This window comes from Nestor notabilis, unplaced genomic scaffold, assembly GCF_000696875.1.
Source record: "Nestor notabilis isolate BGI_N333 unplaced genomic scaffold, ASM69687v1 scaffold1789, whole genome shotgun sequence".
In the NCBI taxonomy this organism is placed as follows: domain Eukaryota; kingdom Metazoa; phylum Chordata; class Aves; order Psittaciformes; family Psittacidae; genus Nestor; species Nestor notabilis.
Window position 1 is genome coordinate 29,579 of NW_009944087.1, and position 24,168 is coordinate 53,746.

Below are 24,168 nucleotides of genomic sequence, written 5' to 3' on the forward strand. Positions count from 1 at the left end.
CCTAACCTAAAATACACATGATTCATGTGTATTTTTAAAAACAGCATGTATGGATCATTACAATGAGGACCTTTTTGGAACAAGTGTTTAAATAAATTTAAGATTATGGAATCATATGAAAAGCAAATACATGCTTAGTGACATTTTAATAGTATGACTATCCTGGGAAAGTAGAACGTATTACAGAATCTATTAGAACCTCTTTCCAGAAAGAGCTAATTACAGAGGCACCAAGTGCTTCCTCTGTCATTGTTTCCCATTTTGAGTATACATGCAACTAGCTTCCCTGACATGTTCAAACTTCCCATATTTTTTCATAGCGCCAACTTTATAATTTGTTGGTGTTGCTGAGATATGAGGTTATTATTTATCAGAATACAGACAATTATAATAAATTGATACAGCTCAGCCAGAGGAAAAGATATATCTAAACCCAAGGAAAAATTACAAAGAAAAAAGACCTGAAGTCTCCCATCCATGCAAACTGAACAACAGATGCTAACACACATGGTAAAGAAAGTAAGTCCTTATAGATGACTAAAACACATTTGAGATTTTCATGCCGATTTTTGAGAGTCAACAGACTTGAGCAGGTGCTTCACGACTGCCTGGAGATCTTGAAAAGCCTATCTCCTCCCACTGGTGATACAAAGAGACTTGACTCCTAACTTAGGCTATCCAAGGTAGAAATCAACAGAGCCTTAATGGTGTCCTGCCCATTCAGCTGTTGAAGAATGTGGGATACACACGTACATATGCAAGTGTACTACAGAATAAGAGTAAAATTCACAGCTTTATCTGTTTGTTTGATGCAGTCATTTCACAAAGATGGATTGCAGAAACACAGCTACTGAATACCCTAAAGGAAGCTTAACCAGACAACTACCCGCCTTCCCACCCACCAGTTTCCCAAGGTTACCTTAAGCTCAGCAACCTGTGAAGAAATGTGCCACATCAGACTTTCACTTAGGAACTTCATGCCATATGGTCCCAGAAGTTCAGAAAGGGCTCTCATTTCTGAGAAATAAAACAAACTGTTCTGCTTCAAACATTCCTTCAGTTATTTGATGCTCATCATTTATCTAGCAATGACGTTTTAGTTGCAAAAATATTTTACCACAAAATAGAACTTTAGATACAAGAAATTGTATCATAATATAACTGAAGCAGCAGCCAACAACACATCGTAGGTCTATCTCTGTAAATTAAATGCAACAACCCTACTTTGACCAAATACAGGAAAAGCAAGCTCCCTCCAGACATCGCGGCAGCACGAATAAAAAGTATTTAAATTACTACTGAAGGTTAAGAAATGCTGTATGTAATAGAATACTCTAAAAGCTGCTGTTATTCCAACTACTCAAGCACATGGTAACTATCCCTTACATTCAGTAGAAACATCAAAGTTTACCTGATATGTCAGAGTATTCCTCAGCATTAAATGTCAGTTCGTTTTCTGTAGGCAAATTCACAAATGCTTTCATGGCTGGAAAATAGGCTATGTGGCCATTGCTGACTTGCCGTAGCAAAGTTTCCAAATACCTTTTCAGAAAGGGAAGGAGTTTTAGATTAAAAGATACGTGTCCACAGATACTCCACAAAGGTGTATTGTGTGTGAAAAGATGTGACAAGGGACAGCAAAGCCTGTAAACTAAAGTTTTACTTTCATAGTTCAATTGTTATCTGTATCTTACTCTACATTTCCCCCCTATAAAAAGGGCATTTCACAACATGCAAACCCTGAAGTGCTTTACAAGGTAATGGGAGAAGTAAGCTCAAGTTGGAAACTTGAGAATATTTCAAACTCCACTTCTCCAATTGCAGATATTTCATTAAACAAAAATAATATAAAAAACTTGTAACAAGTGTTCATATAATTACTTACCAATTTGTGTACAGACTGGTAATGGTTGGCTCACCATGACTATCTAAATGCTGGGTTTGCTGAAGCAGTACATTGTTAAATACTCGTGTGATGTCAATCTGTACGTAATTTTCTATTGACTGGAGGACTGTCATATAGGCTCTTACACTGGTTAACAGCTCTGAAGGCTTTGCAATCTCTTGTGTTGCTTGATTATACATAGTCATTCCAACAATTGACCTTATAGAAACAAATTGGAAACAAACAAATTGCATTTATTAAAATTCTGAGACAAAGATGCAGCTATAAAAATGATGTTATTTTCAAAGCTTTAGCTGAAAACATACTACACCATCACTTTTAAAAATAGTTCTAGATGCCAAAGACAACCGTATTTGTGGTTCCAGCAAAAATTTCATGATACTGAGATATTCACCAAGCATTTTTAAAATAAAGCTTCCCCCCATATATAAATATAAGAGAACAATCCACAATGTGGAAGACCTATTTACCAAAGTAGCTATTAATATATTAAAGGTCTTTTAAATGCAAAACTTCTGGAAAATGTAAGAGAATGATGTGTTAAAGTGTTCAAAGCATAGTAACTAACACAAAAATTCTTTGACCACAGTTGCTGTCATAGTTTTAGTTTGAAACATCTGTCAAAAAAAAAAACATATAGCTATAATTATGTATTGAAAATATTCAAAGTAAATCTATCTTGTGTTGCTCTGCGTAAGTATTTAGAGGCATGTCTTACTATCTTGTAATATGAACTATTCCTACTGTATTTGGGCACTTAAACAAAGGCACAGACCATACCACTGAATCTCCTTTCTGCCTCGGCTCACATAGTATTAAAAAAAAAACCCTTCAAAGATCCCTTGAAAGATTCCTTTTGCAATACAGATAGCTTTCCTAGAGCATCCTTTTTTCCCCTTTTAATGACATTTTAACTGTTCTAAATCACTTTTCAGGAAACAATACTTGTAGCATTCATTTTAGGGTTATATGGTCTCAGACTTTCAGAATTAAGCTCCTGAGTGGTGCGTGCTTTTCTAAAGCAGAACAGCAACTACATCAACAAAAAGAAATCAGTAGCTTCATCAGAGGTGAACAGGATGAGTTATTCTGGAGGAGGAGATCAGCTTATTCAATTAAATTTTTGTTGTTGCTTGGAAATGCGTTAAGTCTATTTTCACAAGTTTCTCTTTTGTTTTAAAATAAATTCAAAGTTGGTATTATTACAAGATTAAGTGGCATAACAATAAGGTCTAGTCCAATCATACATGAAACTGAGCAGGTTAAAACAGGAAACAAAAAACCTCCTAACACTAAAACACTAACAATTTATTTAAAAGTCAATTGTGAACCTCTGGAAGAAGTGCCACTTAAATATCTGAAAAATAATTATAAAGGAACATTTATTCTGTTTGGCTAATAAATCTCATTTTGTTCATGAGGCAAGAAAAATAAAGCAGTCTCTGAAAATCATCTGCCTGTGGCTTCAGCCCCAACTCACAAGCCAACCTCCCCTCAGATTAAAAAAGTGAGCACAAGTGACCACCACTGGTCTAAGTTCACAAATCTGAAGATTACAGCTGACTTCTTCTAAAGCCATGAAGTTATCTTCATTTTATGCCACCCTGTCTTATGTGAAAGATGAAGTGCTCTAATGTCTAATGTCTTGATAATTAAAACTTATTATGTCTTATACTCTGAAAAATATATACCTAGCAATCCTTGGCATAAAATACAACTAGGGCAGCTGGTTGAAGTCCTCTCCAGAGGTTGCTATTTGTCTATTTCTATAAGTAACAATGGGAAGATCAAGGCAAGAACAGACAGGAATATCAAGTGGCAACACTTTATTGTAAGAAAAAAGGTAATGAAAATATCCTCTCATCTGGCTTTGCCAGGTCTTGGGTTCTGGTTTTTAGATTTCCTTTCTGCAAGCCAGTAAACTCAAACACTTAAGACAACCCAGCACTGTGCAAAAGAACGGTGGGAAGACAGTCTTCATATATGCCTCAAAATAGGCATCACCAACTCCTACAGAATACTCAGGACTTGAATGCAGGCTCAGGCTGTTAAATAGATGACATGCATTTCAACATATTTTGTTTTAAAATAGGAACTACTGTATGTGTGCACATACAACTTAATTGTCATTTAGTTGGAATTTCACTTATGAGTTTCACAATCCACCTTTAATAACTAGTTTTATGTAGTAAGTATACAACACTTCCACTAGCAAATCAGCAAAGACTTATCTCGTATAGGAATACTTTACAATATTTCTTACTTGGTAAAGCGGATTTCCAGGTGAGATGTTAAATATTCCCTTGGTGTAAACGTGTGTTCCCAAACCACCATGTTGGGTACGTAATTGATTGAGAAGCAGAGCTCAGAAAGTGCAGTGTGCAGTTTGTCCAGGCTTTAAGAACAGGCAACAAGAAATTAAATATTTTATGAAACATTATGGAATGTACATGCTAGATGGAGGACACCAAAAGCAGGTACAGCTCTAACTCCTCCTTTCATTATCTTTTTCTGCTTTCAGACACTTTCCTAGCTTACTTAAAAACCAGTATTTTGGAAGAATGCATCCTACAGCTGCATACTGATCTGCATCACACACAGCGATGCCTGATATATATACATATATATGCACATTTTTCCCCTCAAAAACAACAGTCTGTAAAGGTGGTTTTCCCTAACTGAACTAAGCAATACAAGTAATTTTTGATACTTGCTACTAAGAACCTAAAAATATCAGGGAAGGGAATCTTAAGCTACAGTAAGTGCTTTTCCCTCAACTTCTCCCATCTTTACAGTTCGTTGATGTTTGGCTGTTCCAACTGCAGCAAAATCACTTCCCTTTCAGCAGTGTGCGTGTTTAGGCACTGCCAGCCACAAAACTAAACATTTATTGTTTCCTTTTCTTAGCTTCCTTCCTCTTCATACTTTTATCACTCTCCTATCTTCTCCTCTGATCTTTCCTAACCATTATGTTTTCCTTCCCTATCACCTCTTATACCCCAAAATGTAGTAATTAATCTTTCCTCTTATCTCTTTCAGGTGGGTTTTTTGGTTCTGTTATCGATTTGCTAGAGTTTTCAATTCTTCTCTAGCCACTAACAAGGAAACCTCAGCTGATACAGGCACTGGAGCCTTAAATGCATCCCAGCAGCTGAAGGCAGCAAACAGCCTTTTGGCAGCGAGAACTTCCAGCCCAGAACTGTACTTTACCGGATTAACCTAGTTAAAGCAAGACAGAAACCCAGATGCCATCCACTCCTTGGACTCCCACAAAAATTAGTATGACTATACAGGAAACCTAGCTACAGCACAGGAATCCTTTCTGCTCAGGAAGTGAAACAGCCAAGGGATAAATTCAAGAGAGAACACATTCCTATTGCTATGCGTAACAGAATGCAGTCTCTATACAAGTAACAGAAGCATCGTAAACTCACAAACTACAAAATTGTTGTATTTACAGGCAATTAAACTCACTCAAATACATTAAGCAAGAAGCATTCAATATGTAGAACACACATGTTTTGACTTGGTATTCAAGGTGAAAGGAACTGAAGAGGCAGCTTACTTTGTCACAACCAATCTGTTTTTCCTCATGCTTTCTACTCCTGGTTTCTCCCTTTCGGGTTCTCCTTTCTTTCCAGTCTGTTTTTTTGACTTTTTGTTCACTGCTTGACTGATGGTTTTGGCACAATGCTTTGGCAGCAACTAGTAAACAAAAAGAAATAGCCACTCCAAATTAAAATCCAATTTTTCAGCAGCCATGAGATAGAAAATAAGCTTATGGTACAGGTGGAGACTTCATCACACAGGTAGCACATTCTTCCTTGGACTACGAACTACACAATTCTAACATTAAGGTATTCCTCAAATCACCTATGTTGCAAACAGAAAAATTCCCCAAAACAGAGGGGGGGAAAAAAGGCAGGCAGGAAGTAGAACCATAAAAATTCAGAAAGTTGAACAGAGAAAAAATCTTAAAGGAGACACAACCACTCACCTGATCACTCAGCGTACACTGTTCTGTGCAAATGTCTGTGATAAGATTTCGAGCTTGCTTAGCCATTTCATCCAAGAACATGTTGCACAAGGAAAGACTACGATCTCCAATATGATGTCTCTGTTAAAGAAGGAAAGAAAAAGGAAGTCTGAAGGTCAGTTTCCCATTAGTCCTACAAATTCACACAAGACACACTGGACTGAAGATAACAGTTCACTAAATCATATAACAATGTTACGAGAAATTATAAACTTATTAGCCCTCAATCTCAGCTCCAGGATTTTAATTTTTATTTTCTTTTGAAGCAACCATGGCATTTTAAAAGTCATGGACATGGCATATTATCATTAAAAATATTTTGCAAAACATTTTCTGGAAAAGGAGGAAAGTAAATTTTTGAAAGTAGGTTTTCCAGTTTAATTTTGGACTGAATCTACTTTAACATATTCCATCCTTAAGGTTTTTGTTTAATCTCCTCTTCATTAATTTGTACCAGTACTAAATCTAGAAGAAAAAGAGGGTGCAAATCAAGCTGTAGAGGAAGCACAGCGCCCTTCACACCACTGAAAAAAAAAAAAAAAAAAAAAAAAAAAAAAACAAAAAAAAAAAAAAAAAAAAAAAAAAAAAAAAAAAAAAAAAAAAAAAAAAAAAAAAAAAAAAAAAAAAAAAAAAAAAAAAAAAAAAAAAAAAAAAAAAAAAAAAAAAAAAAAAAAAAAAAAAAAAAAAAAAAAAAAAAAAAAAAAAATCGATAATGAAGCCCTGCTGCAATCATTTCTGGATTTAGTTCCTTTGTCACTAGCTCTGCACAAGCACAGCCTGTGACTCACTAAAATCCTTCCTTCACCACTCATGTTTGCTTTCTAACAGCCACACCACCACATATTGTACATAGTACAGCAAAGATTATTTTTCCAAAATGATAATAATTACCAAGTCACACAATTCAGATATTGAATTCTGGCTGTAGCAGAATGTGCTTGCTGCAGCTGAATTCAGAGTAACTAGTGTAACAGGGGATTTTGGCTACTGATTCCTTACTGTTATTAGAATTGTTCTGAAAGACATCTCTTGTCCTGAAGGGAAGCTTTCCTGGAAACTTTTTAGTGGTTGTCTAGTATAAATAGAGGTTGCAGCTGTTTAAAGCAAAGTATACAGGGAAAATAATGATCTAGTCATATACCGAGATGGAGTTTAGCAGAAGAAGATTTAATGTTTAAATAAGAAAAAACACATCATGCATATTACAATAGATCTTATTCATCTAATTGAGATCAGCACTGCTAAGAATGAAAACACACTTTCACGAGCACTACACAGAATTGGCCAAGTTAACTCCTGGACTAATTCCAAAGTCAATGGACATACAGGAAATGTACTAAAGGATCAATCTCATTACTACAGAAATAGAAAGAATTTCTTCGGAATCAAAATACCTCCTTTAACAAAGGGTCCATTTCTTCAAGCAACGCTCTGCATTTTTTCCTCTCTAGTTCTAACCAAGGAGGGTTTGCATTACCCAGTTCTTACCAACACAAACGCTTGCATTGTACCATATCACTTGGGATTATTCCTTTTTATTATTTTTTTTTACTCTTACTAAAGAAACACTATTTAGAACAAGCCATACAGAACTTCCAACTTCCTAGTTCCTTTTTCTAACTAGGAGTTTATAAACCACTCGAAAGCAAAACTGCTGCTTATAACTTTCAATAGGCATACGGGATTTATTAGCATCTAAGCCTGAATGACCCCAGAAAAGCCATCTAACCTTTGGATCTTAGCTTAATTTCTCTTTAGAGCAAAGATAATAAGGCTTACTCACTTCAGAAAAGGATTTTGAGATCAGTGGATGAACAGCCACATAAGAAAATATCTACTTACTTCACTTTTCCTTTATACCACTCTGCCCCCCTTGAATCTTGTAATACCGTAACAAATACTTCCTTGCAGTGTTCAGCTCTGGTCCTCTCTACTTTCAAAAGAGATGAAAATAACTAAGACAATATACTTAAAAATTACCTCTTCTGGGCACAGCTCATGGGTACAGCTCATAAAATGAGTACAAAGCAGTGGGAATGCAATCGAGTATCTTGACTGAGACGGAAGCTCCAAACACTGCTGAAACATCTTCTCAAAAGCACGACTATAAAAACTGATCAGAAATAGACATTTAAATGGAATATATACACGCTTTTGCTGCAAACAGACTGCTTCAAACATACTATTTGTGTCAGATTTGTGGTTATACCAAAAACCACATCATGCTTTTGAAGTGGTTTGTCACCCGCTTAAGCTTCTTACACATTTTATTTGCATTTCTCTATTCCCATCATATTTTTATTCTGATGGTTGCCACACAGGCACTGCAAAAACATATTAAGGAACAATCTGCAAATGACCCCAGATGAATTACATGACTGCTTGGAGAACCTCTGTGAGAGTTCTTTGGAAATAGCTTTATCAAATTAATTCTGATGGAAACTGGAAAGCCTCACTGATTCTCCCACTGGCCTATCTTCCTACCAAGTCTGCTGTTTAAAAATTACACTTGCAAGGACAAACCAAACAACAATAAAAAGCTTCTACAGTCAGGTTAGTAACATACCAAAATATAGAAAGATCTGAGGTTTCGACCAACATCTCCACCAAAGAATCCACCATTTTTGTGTGGAAGATGATTGTGTTCATCATTTTTCCTAGTTCTCTATGGTCTGCAAGACCGAGTGAAGCTTTAGAAACACTGGTGTAGGCCTAGAAAGACATAAGAAAAATGTTAGGTTGCATCTACAGCTGTCTTTTTTGTAAATTCCTTGCTATTGCCCAATACAAATGTTAAATACTGATTACGCTATGCATAGGACACCTGTGTACTTAAAGACCATAGATAGGCTACTCTATCTTTCCACTACAGCTTAAGAAGAGCAAACTGCCTTTTAGTGGAGTCTCTAAATGTCAAATGCATTTTGAAAATATAAAAATAACATGTCTACCAGATCTTGATACAATTGCTTTACAGTCTGAACAGCACACATACACAAACCCCTTTTATAAAGTGAAGATATTGTTACTGCAATGCACAGGAGTGACCTCACTGAACAGCCTCTACCTTCCCCTGGCTGGGCACAGCCTGTACAGCGCACAGTCACCAACTGCTCATCCTCAACACAGCATTTCTGAACACTTCAAAGAATGACTTGCAAAAAGCATGCAACGTAGACAGTTACATCAAAATGTAGCAAATTATCTCCTCGAGTAATGGCTTGATTTTAAATAAACAAATTCTTAGCCTGTCATCCACTTGCAGTGAGAGTAATCTAGAAGAGCAGTAATTTATAAACATTTTAGTTTTAAGTTAGTAAAGAGTCACACGTATTTACAAAGTCTTACCTGCAACCTAAACCAATCCAGTCTCATTCCTCTGAAGTCAAACACCTCTCCATCTTCAACTGCATCAGGGAAAAAATATAGAACATACAACCTTTAGGAAAACAACTACAAATTCAGATACACTGTATCAGACCTTCTAAGAAACCCCAAAGTATTCAATAATTACTTTGGTACTAAACCTCATGCTTTTAACTAAAAATTTCAGTCCAGCGCAGCCATGCTAATAGGAGTCAAAATATTTAGATGAAGATGTGTGTGAAATGCTTTCTATATTAAAAGGTAGGATTGCTTCCCATAAACATTCTTCAAAAGCTCTACCTATATAGAGCTACTCTCGGAAAGGGACACAACAAGCAGCAGATACTGTCATGAATGAGAAACAAGGGAACAAATTCAGTTTATGCAAGTTACCTCCTTCTACCGATGGCATGAGACAAAAAGATGAAGCTTCCCAGAGGAACCTGCTATTCTGTTACCATTTTCCCAAGTTAATTTAAACTCACCTTGTTTCACGCTTAGTGAAGTCATTGTGTTCACAAAAGAGGACATGATGATGGATTCATCCTCTGGGCACACTGAAAGATTCTAAAATAAATGGTGTTGCTATTATTATTTCAAACTTGGTTTATGAAACAATGTCAATATCCATGCCCAATTTATCAGCTATGCTCTGAAATGTACAAAAATTTACACAATTAACTTAATCCACAGAATATTTCAAATGGTGCTATCTGTCAGTAAACATGCCTATGAACTTTTATGCTGCAATCGCTTCCAAACTGAACACCAAATATTTTCCTGTTACACAGGAGACACCAAACATTTTTCTGATCTCTACAGGCACCCGATTTGTCTGCAAAGAAAATTTGGCCAAGGCAGGACATAACAGAGCCCACATCAGCACTGCTTTGCTTCCCACAAAACCCCCCCTCAGCAGTTTTATTACTAATCTTGACTTGAACGATTGATACCACCTGAAAGATGGGCTATCAAGTTTGCCACTTTTACAAAATGCAACAATTCACAAAAAAGCAGTTTCAGCAACTAGTAATATCATATTTCTATTAAATAATACAATACAGAAGTTCCTCATACTTCCAGCTATGACCAACACTTTAACCTAAAGGCTGAAAAAAATCCAAGTTATCACTCAATCATTTGTCTAGTCTTGTGCTTGATAACCATTATAAATTACAACTAAAATTCAAGACATCTTTTTCCTGCATTTCAGTGTGATCCTAAGGATTATCCTATCTAAACACAGAACACTTGTGGTGCTTGTAAGCCTTTAGAAGTCATTCACTAAATCCAGAAAGTAATTTCCCCAGAAATCAATGACAAATGGAAAAAAACACTTAAACTCTGTCACTCAAAAAAACCCCCAAAAAACCCAAAAACCAAAACAAAAACCCAAAAAACAAACTATTAAAATTTATTAATATACACGTGTCTAGAGTTATAAGGAAAAAATACCCAAACACATTCTTTTGGTATTGAAAGTAAACCCAAGGATTCAGTAGTATTTAGTAATTCATATAGTGATACAAACTGGTATTTCAACTGTTTAAATAGTTTGTTTAATTGAACAGTAAAGTAATTAAGTTCCACCTTCTGGTGATTGGTGAAATGCTTGAAGTGTGAAATTCATTTTTGAACCCAGCAAAAAAAGAAAAAAGCTTACAGTACAAACTTGGCAAGTTCGAGTAGCTGACCAAGGCAGGAAATTTGGGCTCCATCTGGTGGTCGCTACAGATTAAAACCAAAACAGTTCAGAAAGCCCATCATCTTTGTCAGGCTAAGCAAGAAAGTTTTAATGTCCCTTCAGTGGCAGTACCTGTTTCATTGTCTCTAAACATACACAGGGTTGGAAGGGACCTTAAATATCATCCAGTTCCAATCCCCTGCCACGGGCAGGGACACCTTCCACTAGAGCAGGTTGCTCCAAGCCCCTGTGTCCAACCTGGCCTTGAACACTGCCAGGGATGGGGCAGCCACAGCTTCTCTGGGCACCCTGTGCCAGCACCTCAGCACCCTCACAGGGAAGAGCTTCTGCCTCAGAGCTCATCTCAGTCTCCCCTCTGAAAGCCACTCCCCTTGTCCTGTCCCTACAGGCCCTTGTCCAAAGCCCCTCTCCAGATTTCCTGTAGCCCCTTCAGGCACTGGAAGCTGCTCTAAGGTCTCCCCTTAAGGAGCCTTCTGTTCTCCAGGCAGAACCAGCCCAGCTCTCTCAGCATGTCTCCAAAGCAGAGGCACCTCAGCCCTCTGAACTCACTCAAGCAGGTCCATGAACCTCTTGTGTTATGTTTATAGCAATCAAAAGCATAGCTCTAAATTCCAGAATTAAACAGGAAGTTAATTTGCCTTATTCCATAGCGTTCATCAAAATCCACAAATCAGAATGTCTTTCATAAAGTCATTTTGGACAAAGAAAAACCTTTAAAATTTGCATTTGAGAACCCAAATCCACAGTCTTGTCATACCTGAACAAGCTCGTTCAAGACCACTGCATCAAAGCCAGAGAGATACTGCACATAGTATCTCTGCATCACTGGTCCATATTTTCGTACATGTGCTCTGAGCTCCTCCATGTAGAATATTAGCTCGGCTATGTGTCTAGGCAAGAAGACAAGGAAAAGCTTACAAATATGAAACACCCAAAATATGAAAACCTATTTGTATCAGTGGAATACTTCTCAAGGGGATTTCCTCTTATACCTTGCTTTTAAAACTATTATTAACAGGTAATTGCTGTATGAAAATATTTTTTTCACGTTGTAAAATGAGTTTTCATAGATAATTTTCTCTTCAAGGTAAAATCCACTCAACAGGAGATAAGTTAGCAGGATACCATCACGATAATCCTCAAAGGCTTGTATAACTATTCACTTTCTATTTTGAATAAGTGCTTCTATAATGCTCAATTTGAAAAAATGTGGGTTTTTTTCCTCAAAAAGCAGTTAAATCTGAAAAATACTATTGTAATAACCACTTTTCAGTATTTATTTTTTTTAACCATGAGGATGGTTAAATACTTGCACAGGTTGCTTCAGAGCAGGTTTGGGATCTCCATCCCTCCCTCATACCTGAAGGCCAGTGGAGAAACCCCCACATTATTACAATCATGAATAGCCTTGTGATTGTCACTTGTTTAAATTCCTGAAGTCAATATACAGACTTTCAATCTGATCTTGTGTTCAATACCCTTGGGAACTCAAACACAACTAGTAGCCTTCTGCCTATCCACATTTGTAAGACCTCATCATCCGATTTTTCATTTTTAGCTTCTATTTATGACACTAATGCAGTATTACATAAATCTTACCTGATTTAGAAGACAGTTTTACTACAAAAGACATTCTACAAAGCAACAAATCAAGCTTTTTGACAGTTTCCTTCCCTCCAACACTGACTTGCTCAATGCAAAAATCACGGAAGACACATGATAAAAGCTTTATTTTTGCTTGCTCAAGTTAAAAAAAAAAAAAAAAAAAAAGAGGCACGAAACTTTTATACAGTATTTTTATTTCATAATTAAATTTTCTGCAGAAAATGAATTTTCACTGATGTGCTCCATTTTCTAATACTATACTTTTAGTTTTCTAGTTTGATGGAAAGCTTAAAATTCCCAGGTAAAGATTTTCTGAACAGTCCCAACTCTTCCATACAGCCAACCTTCTCTGAGATTCCCTTCCCTTCAAATGTATTTTGTTTGTGAAATTCTAATATTTAAGGTATCACACTAAAAATTAACATACTTATCTATGAAATCATCTGCACTCTTCTTTGGCATGTTATCTGCATGACGAAGAAGCCAAATAATTTCATCACGAGCAAAGGATAATGCCATAAATACAAAAAGTGCCTGAAAAAGAGGAATTGTTCACAAGTTTAGATATACATGCAACAGCTTGTCCACACTAAGAGTCAACCAGACGCTAAACTCAAACATCTTAAAACCTAGGTAGGTTTCTCGGAGTGAAGTGTGTGTCTTCCCCTGTCCCCAAACAAACCAACTGGCACATTATCACTGAGATGCAGACTGTAGGATTGCATAAATGTAAAACAAAACCCATGATTACCTTGGGACCCAACAAGCCTGGCTGATCAGACAGGACAGTCGCCAGTTCTTTGAGTGCAGAACGTAAAAACTTGCGTCTCTCTCTATGCATTGAACCACTGCAACAAAACAGCAAACCAAGACATCACCCACTGTGCTAACCACAGAACATTTGATTTTTAGCAAACATGTAAGCCCACGTACAGGCAACTCATATTATACCAGCTTCTGAAGTTCACTATTTCAAAGGATGTGGTTCAATTAAAATTGGCATCCCCATCCCCAAGACCGTATATTCCTGAAGTCTGGTTAAATTTAAAATCCAAATTCCCTGCCACTGCTCTGCAATATGCATTTGACTCCACTGAAACACTTCTATTTTTGTTGCATTAATTAGACAAAAAGAAAACGGAGAGTAAATTAAATGCATTCATCCTGATAATTTTAAAAATAATGTAGAACTTGGGAAGTTAAATTGATAACGTCATTAAGCAAATCCAGATTTAAAAGATCAGTACATTATCTCCTTTGAAAATGGACAACTAACTCAGCACTCAACAAATCATTCTTTATAGCTTTAGACATTCTTTACAGCTTTGTTAAGAAAATCAACACTAAAATCTGACAGAAAAACTTTGTATACAGACACTTACGCATGTGAAACAGCAGCTTCTTTGCATTCCCTGATGTCATTAATACGCTTGTTGTAGCTGCAAGTGAAAGACAATCCAGTATCATAGTAAGTACCAGTATAACAAGTTAGCAAGGGCCAATTGGGATGAGCTGCAATGCCATAGCAAGCAAGAAAGAGCAAAAAGCTCACAGGAGGCTTATTTCCCTGAACTGAGCTCACTAGTAGAAGTCTCAACTTTGTTTCTGAGTTTTCACATATTACAGAAACATGCGATTTTTCAAGCAAACTGTAAATTCATTTCTTTTCACTAGATTAAGATTTATGGGCAAGATCATTTACTTTAACTTTTGCCATTTCAGACTGATTCAGACTGTCTCAGAACTAAGATTTTAAAAAAAGAAGACATGATGGTTATGAAATCAGGCTCCTGAAAGATATACATTAAAGAAACAATCCAGATATTAAGCAAAAATGTTTGTGTGCTGACTATCCTGAAGCAGACTTCCTATGAAGTAGAAGCAACTTTTTCAAAACAGTTCTTCAAGGAATTCTTCATTTTTAACAGTAGTTCTGAAAGGTGAAAAAAAAAAAAGAAAAAAAAGAGAACATACCCTCGTATGTTTACAAACAAATCTTCTGCAGCTTTGTGGATATGGAATACTTCATCTCGAAACAGAGCCAAACAAGAGCTGCTTTGAAGTGCAAGTTTCCAAAGGTTCAGAGCTGTAGCATCACTATTTAGGATTCCATGGCACAAAATAAATCCAACTTCAAAAGTCACATTGATGTATGTCGCAAAGCAGATGCACAAAGACAGTAAGAGAACAGAGGTTATGCGCTTTCTCTCGAATAGTTCAAACAGCTAATTAGTAAATTGTTTAATGGATGACATTATTTTATATATATCAAAAAACACCCCACACTGTTCTAGTGGAGGTATTTTTGTAATGTTTTTGTAACATGAATTACTTCATGCTGATTCTACTTGGCTATTTTCATCAGATTTACTAAAGCACCCACTTTTAGTGAAAGTCTGGAATAAACTGATGACAAATTCAATTCCAGCAGCATTTGCTGAATTCTGAACTTTACTGCAGGTAAAAGTATGGTACATACAAATGAGATCTGATCAAGTTCTCTAGAATCTAATTTGAGTAAACCAGCTTTTGTACAGTACAGAAAAGCAAGTTATCTTTTGAATGTCAACTAATTTTTTAAAAAACAACCATGAGCTGTTTCAGAGTGTTACTCACAGATAATCCATTTTTCCATTGCATCCAGAGAGAGGTATTCACATGGCATCTGTTGGAAAAGCAGTAATTTGTAGCAAACTAATTACATAAAAGACAATACATTTCATGAGAAGTACTTCTTAGAAAAAAGGACAAATAAAGCCTTAAATGCTAAGGAATCATGGAAGACTGCTGCTGATTACTAACAAGGCTCTGCTTCATCCCTTTAGAACCGAGGGTCTGAACATTAAACGAGCTTCCATACCTTGAAGAAAACAGTGAACTGATCTTGACGAATGTAGTTTTAACAAACACTGTATTTAAGAATATTTAAGAGCAAAAGGCTTGCGATGTGTACTAATCACAACCTGGCAGCTATTAATGCTTGAATTCTTTCAGAAAGATCATAGAACCACAGAATGGTTAGGGGTGGAAAGGACCTTATGACAAATCGTATCACAGCTGAGGCAGCAAATACAAACAGTCAAAACTGAAGAGTTAGTTCAATTTTCAGTCTGCTGGCCCACAGACATCTGAGACAGCACACAGGATCCCTTCCTTCACCACTGCAGAAGTTAACACTGCTTCCCTTCATCTTTTGATCATCAAATACTGGAAATGAAGGCATGAGCTAATGCAATGGAAGCTTTAAGTAACGCAAGAAAAACTTCTCCTCTGTACTAAAGTATTCAGCTCTCCCAACCAGCCTATTTACTTCTCTGATTAAAAGCCACATAGAATCGTCGAACCAAGTAGGTTGGAAAAGACCTTTAAGATCAAGTCCAACCATTCCTCCAAGACTGCTAAGTCCACCACTAAACCAGACATTATAAAGACATTATAATGACATATATATATGACATTATACAGAACTACTACTGTGGTATTTCTAAGGCATCTATTATTTTATCCATATGGAGCCCTATAAATACCATTACACGGTAAATTAATATCTGCATAAGATTAACAGAAGAGAATAACGGATTTGGGGTTTGGCTTTTGCTGGTTTAGAGACAAAAGTAATCAAACAAAGAACTAAACACCCCCACATTATTTCATGGAAAACATTGCTTAACTTTATCATATAGCACAAATTAAAAGGTCATACTGTGTCAGACTGTGCAGGATTAAGCATTGTACTGGGGGCACTGATGAGGCTCAGTAGTTGTGCGTTTCTCCACTGGTCAGCTGAGAGATTTCTTCGAGGGTAAACCATCTGGAGTGAAATCAGAGCATCTGAAAGGGACTAAAAAGAAGATCAATGCTGAGTTGAGAACTAAAATACATGGAGGAAGCAGGGGGAATCAATTAGGGACAACAAATCTGTGATATACAACTGAAAGTTGTTCATTATTTATTCAAGCATCCCAATTACTGTGTTATTCCCTTCTTTGCCACCTCATTTAGTATGTCCTTTCCTCTTTGTTAGCAAATTAGAATTATTTTTAGCAGATACTGTTTACAGGAGCATCTTCATAGCAGATTAAGCTTATCCAAGAAAGTGTGGTCCCGTGCCTTTTCCCTGCCTTTTGCATCAGTACTGATGCATGTATGAATGAGTCCTCAGGGAGCCAAGTCTAAGTGTTAAGCAAGCAGAAAAGGTCACTCGGGGAGCAGCGGGGGGATTCATCTGCTGAGGCTAATTTAAAAGACTAAACAACTGTCATGCCTACTGCCAACTAGCAAGATGATGAAAGGACAACTTCAGTGTGCAGTTCCATGAGAGTGCAACCTAAGAATATGTTCTTATAGCGCAGTGCCTGAAGGTATCCCTGACCCCAATTTATACCTCTAGCACAGAATAACCAGAAAAGCAAATGAAGATGACTGAAGAATGGCTTTACAAAACATTTCAAGGGAATGGACTGGTTCACTATTAAACAAGAGCATAAACAAATATAATGCTGAAAAGTAAAGCATCTTTTCTAATAGTGCACAAGAAAAGATTAATTGCAAATGAGATCCTTAGCTGAATAACTCTTAAGGCAGGAATCATGCAGAGGAAAATATAACACAAAAAAAATTCAGATTATTTAGACAAATGAGACATATTCAAAACCATTTTACTTCAGAGCACTGAGAGCTGAAAAACTATCTGAACTTCTAGTTACTATCTTAAAAAATTTAAGGAAATTAAGAAAAATTTCAAGAAGTCTAGAGAAGGAAAAACAACCAGTACCTAGACTTCAAAACAGGAAAAAACACAAACAAACCTTAAAATCTTGAGGCAATAACTTAGCATTTAACTTAAATTCCTTCCAAAGATTCCAAAATAAAGTATCAGGGAATCAATTTACAAAAGTCTAGAAAATAACACCTCTATAAACAACAGTCAGTCAGTATTGATCAAACAAATCTAGTTTCCTCTGACAGAGTAGCAAGCCTGGTGGACAAGCGGGAAGTGATAAACAGGATGAGCCTTGCCAAAGTCAATGGATCAGTCTCTTTTCCAAGGTATTCTCATATGAAGATACAGGGTAAATAAATCCTCGCAGAACTGCACCACAACCAGCTGTCTAAGAATGCAAGCTTAAAAGCATTTGTAAAGTAAAAGCTAAAGGAATTGTGTTCATTTAACTTAGTGAAGTCAACTGAGCAGGGTGTTCAGCTCAGCTTTTGAGTGCACGAGCTGTTATTAAAGAGGCAATGGTGATATCCAGGATGCCCAGTTCAAGGAAAGCCAAGCAAACGCCCTCAGGTTACAAAATAGAAAAACACATTCATCTAGGATGGTAAGCCAGCAAAAGCCTGGTTTCTCCATCATTTCAAGCTACAAACCAAAACAGAACACACATGTAGCTATTCTCAGATGATCTAGAACTGATTTTTAATCTATTGTTAATCCTTAGTAAATAAAATGGAACCTTATCAATGGGTCTTAACACTCCTGTGTTTCTATAGGTTGTTATTTAACAGCATATCAATCCCCAGACCCAGACACCCATTATAAATAAAAATTTAAAATTTATACCTAATGGCCTTTGACAAAACAAACTCTTGCTTATTTATTTTTTTATTTCTGCTTCTCTCAGTTAAGTGCCTGTGAAAAGTAGTTACATACTTTACTGTGAGGTACAAATTCCTCCATCATTTTCTTTAAAGGATTTTCATAATCGACAATCATCTGGCCAAGGCGTGGATATTCTCTGTCACTAAAAGCAACAACAAACAATTCACTCAGGGGTAGCTGTTACTATTACTAGTATCACTATACACATTCCTTCTATAGCAGATTTTTACCTTGCTCCATGTGTCATTTCATGGGCATAGTTATACAATCCAATGATAGCCTTCCTTTCTTCAATTCGAGACAGCAGTATCATCAGAGTTGTGTAGGTTATAATCAGATCTAGGTAGTTCTTTGTTAAATCAAAGTTTACAGTCTAGAGATAAAAAACAGTGAATCATAATTCTCAAACTTTTAGAAACAAGCACAAAACTTGTTCTTTACCTTACCACTTATTTTCAGCATTTTTTAAATACAATGGACTGTCCTGGACAAAGTTTTTTTCCTGGTTGCATACAGACCTTCATATAGTCCTCATTTATTCACTCAAATCTCCAGAACTGTTTGCATTCATGAAAGCAAGCATGCAAAGAAATCCTTCCAGGCTTAAATGTCACAGGTTAGCTGACAGATAGGAAAACTTCTTCTGGATGCTACTAAGCAGTCAAAGTGCCTTGCCTATAAATTATATTTTAATAGGACTTGGAAATGTAAAAAGCTAGCATATATCTCACCAGCATGGTAATGTCATTCCATAGGATATATACTCGCTCTTCTTTCATATTATGAACTTAAGTCAGCCAAATTTAGAATAATGGCTAAAAGTGACAAGGTGACATTATGAATAAGAATGCTAAACCCGAGATGAAAAGGTGTTTGAGGTTTTGGTTTTTTTAATACAACACTTTTAGCTGCTCTTGTACGTGTTTTAGCCAACATCAGAAGCAACATCCTCACACAGCTTAGGTGGACACCAGTAATATTACTGCCTTGTGAGCTTCACATGGCTTAAGCACACATATGACAGTAAACACCAAAAATTAACTTGCAGATGCACCAAAGCAAAAATTACAGAAAGATCTGTATGTCTGGTAACAGACAATGCTGTTACTAGTGTTCGTAAGTAGCCTGTTTCAAGCAGTCTATCTTCTGATTTCAAACTATTATACAAGTTAGAGATGTAAAGATTACATTTCTCCTGCATTTATAACTAGAGATGATTTATGTTAGCCCAAGAAATATAAGTCCATTCAATTCTCCACACAGGGCTCTGATTAGAAGTATTTTAAGAGGCATTTGAAAGTTCTAACCCAGAAACTTACAATATCAAAGAAGACTTGGCAAGCGTCAATAGTGTTCAGCAGCTCACAAACATGGTCCTTGAAAAACAAAGGAATAACCTTAGCTTAAAAATATGTAAGTAAATCACTTTACTATGTTTAGTGATGGAGACTGATTTTTTTTATTTTAAGAACTGAGCTACAAGTTCAGCTATTTCACCAATAAAAAGACAGAAACCTGATGTGACAGAACAACACCTTACCTTAAATTCCATTACATCAACAAAGGTGAAGTAGTATAATGCCAGGTTCTTCAGAATCTCTGATTTTTCTTTCTGGAGCTGAGCAAGCTGTTGCTAAAAGAGAAACATAAACATGCACACTGTTCTTAGAGGATCTGGAGAGGCCTGCTGAAAAATAATACCTGTGAAGTGCAGAGTAACCACCAGGCTACGCAAAGAAGCCTTAACATGGTTTTCTAAGGCTGAGGTTCTGCGTGTCTCAAATCCACACAGAGTTCTCAGAACAGATCGTTTTAACAGCTGCCAACTATGCTTTGGAAATAAAACTCAAATTAGTACACATTAGTACCATAGTCATACTGTTTAGCTCTGCTAGAGATGAAAATGGGTAGTTAGGAAAACGGTGTTACCATATGTAGAATTAGCCAAAGCAGAACAGTACATGAGCACAAATCAGCGTGACAAAAAAATAAAAGTGACATCGTTACTTGAGGTGGGAGAAAAGGTGGCAGGTTACAAACTTTACTACAGAAAAACATTATGCTTTTAAATTCTGAACTTACCAAAAAGAATATCCAGGCAAAGCCACGTTAAGCATGCAAAATAAAATGTAGATACAAACATAAAATACAGTAACGGTTCTTTGACCAGTTCCATATAAACACAATAATACATTCAAACAAAAGCAACAAAATAAAGAAACAAAAATAGAAGCAAAACACTAGCATTAGACACTGGTGGATAAAATGGAAAAGGCAAAACGTGAATACAAAGGCATAAGATAGTTCACGTGGACTTTTTTGGGTTTTAAACAGATAATGAAATATCATTGAATTGAATTTCTCTATTTTTCAAAATTTGCTGCAGGAACCAGAGATCACTTAATCACAATTAATAACACACAAAAAGCAGCTGTTACTCAACAGCCATTCTGTTTATCTATGTATTAGTCTCACAGCACTGCAAGAATAGTTACTTAACTTGCAATACCCAGCTACCAATTAAGTCTCCTTCCTGATACATGAACTGAGTTAAAGCAGTCCTAACACTGGTATGAAAAAGTGCCCTCCAAAAAGCTACAAGATCTTAAATTAAAGACCAATCAAGTTAAATAGGATTTTCTTCTCAGCGAGAGAAATCAATTACAAGAAAGATTAAGTTGTTTCAAACTGGTTAGCTTATTTTCTTGAGAGGTTAGAACGGAATAACGCTTCTTCATCTCTCATCCTTATAAAGCTGTGCTCTGTGTTATTGCTTTTATATGAAGCACTAAAATGCCTCTAAATTAAAAAAGACTGCCTGGACCACTTCTGCACATCATATATAAGATAATTTTTGCTTATTTCCTCTGATTTTTTTAGAGGCTATAATGATCCTTAGAAGCCTTGAGCTGTAAGACTTCCATTATAGCCAAGGAAGACCAGCATACACAGTTACAAGCAAATTAGAATGGCCCCAGTATGAAATACCCCTGCCTACTCTTAAACCAGTGCAAAGGATTTAACTTTCAAGGCTGACTTCAAATGCCTACCCTCTGTAGGGTTTTAAGCTTCCCTCAAACAGTCATCAGCTGTGACTTAACTGAAAAATGGGTGCAAGAGCATGTGTTTATTTTGTAACTTCTCCTGATAACCACATGAACTAGGAAATAGATTATTTCCATGTAAACGGCTGCTGTGCAAAACCTGTCTTCAGATGTTAACTGACTTGTGCTCAGAGAATGGAGCATCCAGCATCATCATGTGCAGAGCCTGGAGCTCCTGCAGCTCTGAACAGCTCTGGTACACCTCCAGGTGAACTGGTGTCTACACCTGGGACCTCCCCAGAGAAAAGAGTGTTTTGTACCTTCAGAGCTGCTTCAGCAGTCAACGGTTCTTACACAATGAACATTCATGATCCAAGATGCTCGGTTTTAATCTTCACACTGGTCCTATAGATTACAGGGTTTCTTACCAGCGGTTTGTTTTCAGAACAATTGAGGAGAAATAACAGTTTGTTTCTCTGCAACTAACACAAGTGGGAATGGAATGAATTTGAGAAGTCATTTCACAGATTTTCAGGAGCAGACCACATGGCATTATTCAGAAATAACACTAATTCTAGTGTGAGAGAAGACAAAACCAGAACTCACATTACAAGTGCACATATGCCTTAATTTTTTTCCTACTGCAATCCTAACTCATGCTAAGCAAAGTGTAACGCTAAGTGAGACTATCAAGATTACTTCTGCTTTAGAGACAGGCTGAGAGAGCTGGGCTGGGTCAGCCTGGAGAAGAGAAGGCTCTGGAGAGACCTTAGAGCAGCTTCCAGTGCCTAATGGGGCTACACGAAATCTGGAGAGGGGCTTTGGACAAGGGCCTGTAGGGACAGGACAAGGGGAATGGCTTTAAACTCAACGAGGGCAGATTCAGGTTAGATATAAGGAAGAAGCTCCTTACTATGAGGGTGGTGAGACGCTGGCACAGGGTGCCCAGAGAAGCTGTGGCTGCCCCATCCCTGGCAGTGTTCAAGGCCAGGTTGGACACAGGGGCTTGGAGCAACCTGCTCGAGTGGAAGGTGTCCCTGCCCGTGGCAGGGGATTGGAACTGGATGATATTTAAGGTCCTTTCCAACACAAACCAGTCTGTGATTCTGTAAGTTGTACACTGCATCTATTTTTGCTATCACAAATCAAAACTTAGTGTCCACTCCTAGAGGACACAAGAATTTCCAAGCCACAGTACACAAGATGGGGAGACAGAGCAGAAAGGGAGATGGTGCTGGGCACTATGACTGCAAAAGAAATAATTTTTCTTTTTCTTCAGAAATTCTCTGAAGCTGTACGTTAAGTAAGAGAATATAGGGAGGAATTCATTATACTCGACTAAGAATTAAGGAATCACTGCTGTGCATTGTTAATTAGTTACCTGTATTCCCAGAAATGTTTAAAATTAAGTGATGCTAAAACTTATGTACAGACTTAAGGTGGTCATTCTTTGGGTGCTAACATGTCAGTAAACTTTTATTTATTTAAAACATTAATATCAAAGTAAAACATATCAATTCTCATAACAAATCAGCATGGTGCAAATAACTCAATTCATACAGGACAGCCTGATCAGTGATGTTTAAAAGGGCAGCTTACAGCATGTAGTGTCTTGGATGCTTGTTTGCATTTTTATCACTCAAGAATGTGGGTGTAGCTCTTTCCACACCCACTGCAAGAAAACTTTCCATTACTAATTTCCTAACAGCTGTTTAGAAATAGCTGGTGTTATTGAGGCTTTTTTCCTTAGCTTGCAATTCATTATCAGCAAACATTTCTGCTTTCAGTATTCAACAAAAGTTCTAAAATAGGATAAGCTGAAGAAGCAACTTTTAAAACATCACTAGCATCAAAATTCTTTTTCCCCTATAATTAACCATGCCTTGCTAATGGGTCAGACCAAAGTGTTTTAATTATTCTTAAAGAACTTGAAGTATAATTATACCAACAAGGCCAACGGTATTTTTGTTGAATGAAGTGAATTAGATTTAAGACGTATGAAAATCTGTAGAAATTTCAGCATAATAGAGCAAGATTAAAAAAAAATAAAATAATTTGTCTATTAACAAAATACAACATCTCTGATCACATTTGACTACTATATTTTAAATACCAGATAGTGAAGCTGATACTTTGCCAAGCAGATTATCTACAAGAGAAGGAACTGATTTTTACCAAGCTGTCTTGTGCCCTATCTTCATATATAAGTCCCCAAAATCTTTACACAACTGGTTATGTACACAAAGTACATTAGAAGAAGTGCATTAATAGAAGCCCAAACCAAATAAGAAAACACCAGACAGCCTCAACTTAAAGCTTACATGAACACAACGGCTCAGAGACAAGAAAGCAATCACAAGACACTGGCATATTACCAATGTGAATGAACACTTATTTAGTATGAATGCTCAGGAAAAATATGAGACAACTAGAAAAGGCTGTTCAGAGAATTTTATGTTGCGGAAAACCAGATGGTAACTGTTGTTCTATAACTATTTTATCACATTTATTTGACTGGTAGCAGTAGTATGTGAACAAATGTCTTATTTCATGGTCCAGGAATAGACTGTAGGTAGAGGAATTTTCTCCTTTTATCAGTGTGATTTTTTTACAGTAACTATATGATCATTAAACACTTGCATTTGATTTCTACAAACCAACACCATATATATCATAATGTCCTCTGACAAAACACCATCAACCTCATCTTACTACCTGTAATATAAGTCCCAAAAAGCAGTATTGCAAATTGACTGTTAAAATTCTGGGAATGGGGGTAAACAATCACTGCCAAGTATTCTTACTGTCATTTATTATCCTCACTATGCTTGCCACCTGTAGATTCTTCAGAAGAAGATTTTTTAAATTCAACTTATTTGAACAAAGTTCTGTGTCTACAAA

At 36.6% G+C, this 24,168-nt stretch overlaps 1 protein-coding gene across 1 annotated transcript in view; it reads right to left on the bottom strand.

The window, feature by feature from the left end:
• NCKAP1 (NCK-associated protein 1) overlaps positions 1-24,168 on the bottom strand; it is a 60,579-nt gene that overhangs the window by 18,467 nt on the left and 17,944 nt on the right. The window contains exons 5-25 of the mRNA XM_010022260.1: positions 19,764-19,856; positions 19,543-19,599; positions 18,454-18,596; positions 18,275-18,365; positions 16,322-16,459; positions 15,235-15,283; positions 14,593-14,749; positions 14,001-14,057; positions 13,370-13,466; positions 13,046-13,152; positions 11,771-11,903; positions 9,794-9,875; positions 9,291-9,349; positions 8,509-8,654; positions 7,923-8,055; positions 5,904-6,023; positions 5,472-5,611; positions 4,170-4,301; positions 1,886-2,104; positions 1,412-1,542; positions 920-1,017 (exon numbers count right to left, since the gene is read on the bottom strand). Coding sequence (XP_010020562.1) covers positions 920-1,017; positions 1,412-1,542; positions 1,886-2,104; positions 4,170-4,301; positions 5,472-5,611; positions 5,904-6,023; positions 7,923-8,055; positions 8,509-8,654; positions 9,291-9,349; positions 9,794-9,875; positions 11,771-11,903; positions 13,046-13,152; positions 13,370-13,466; positions 14,001-14,057; positions 14,593-14,749; positions 15,235-15,283; positions 16,322-16,459; positions 18,275-18,365; positions 18,454-18,596; positions 19,543-19,599; positions 19,764-19,856 — 2,382 coding nt within the window. The remainder of the gene's footprint in view (positions 1-919; positions 1,018-1,411; positions 1,543-1,885; positions 2,105-4,169; positions 4,302-5,471; positions 5,612-5,903; positions 6,024-7,922; positions 8,056-8,508; positions 8,655-9,290; positions 9,350-9,793; positions 9,876-11,770; positions 11,904-13,045; positions 13,153-13,369; positions 13,467-14,000; positions 14,058-14,592; positions 14,750-15,234; positions 15,284-16,321; positions 16,460-18,274; positions 18,366-18,453; positions 18,597-19,542; positions 19,600-19,763; positions 19,857-24,168) is intronic.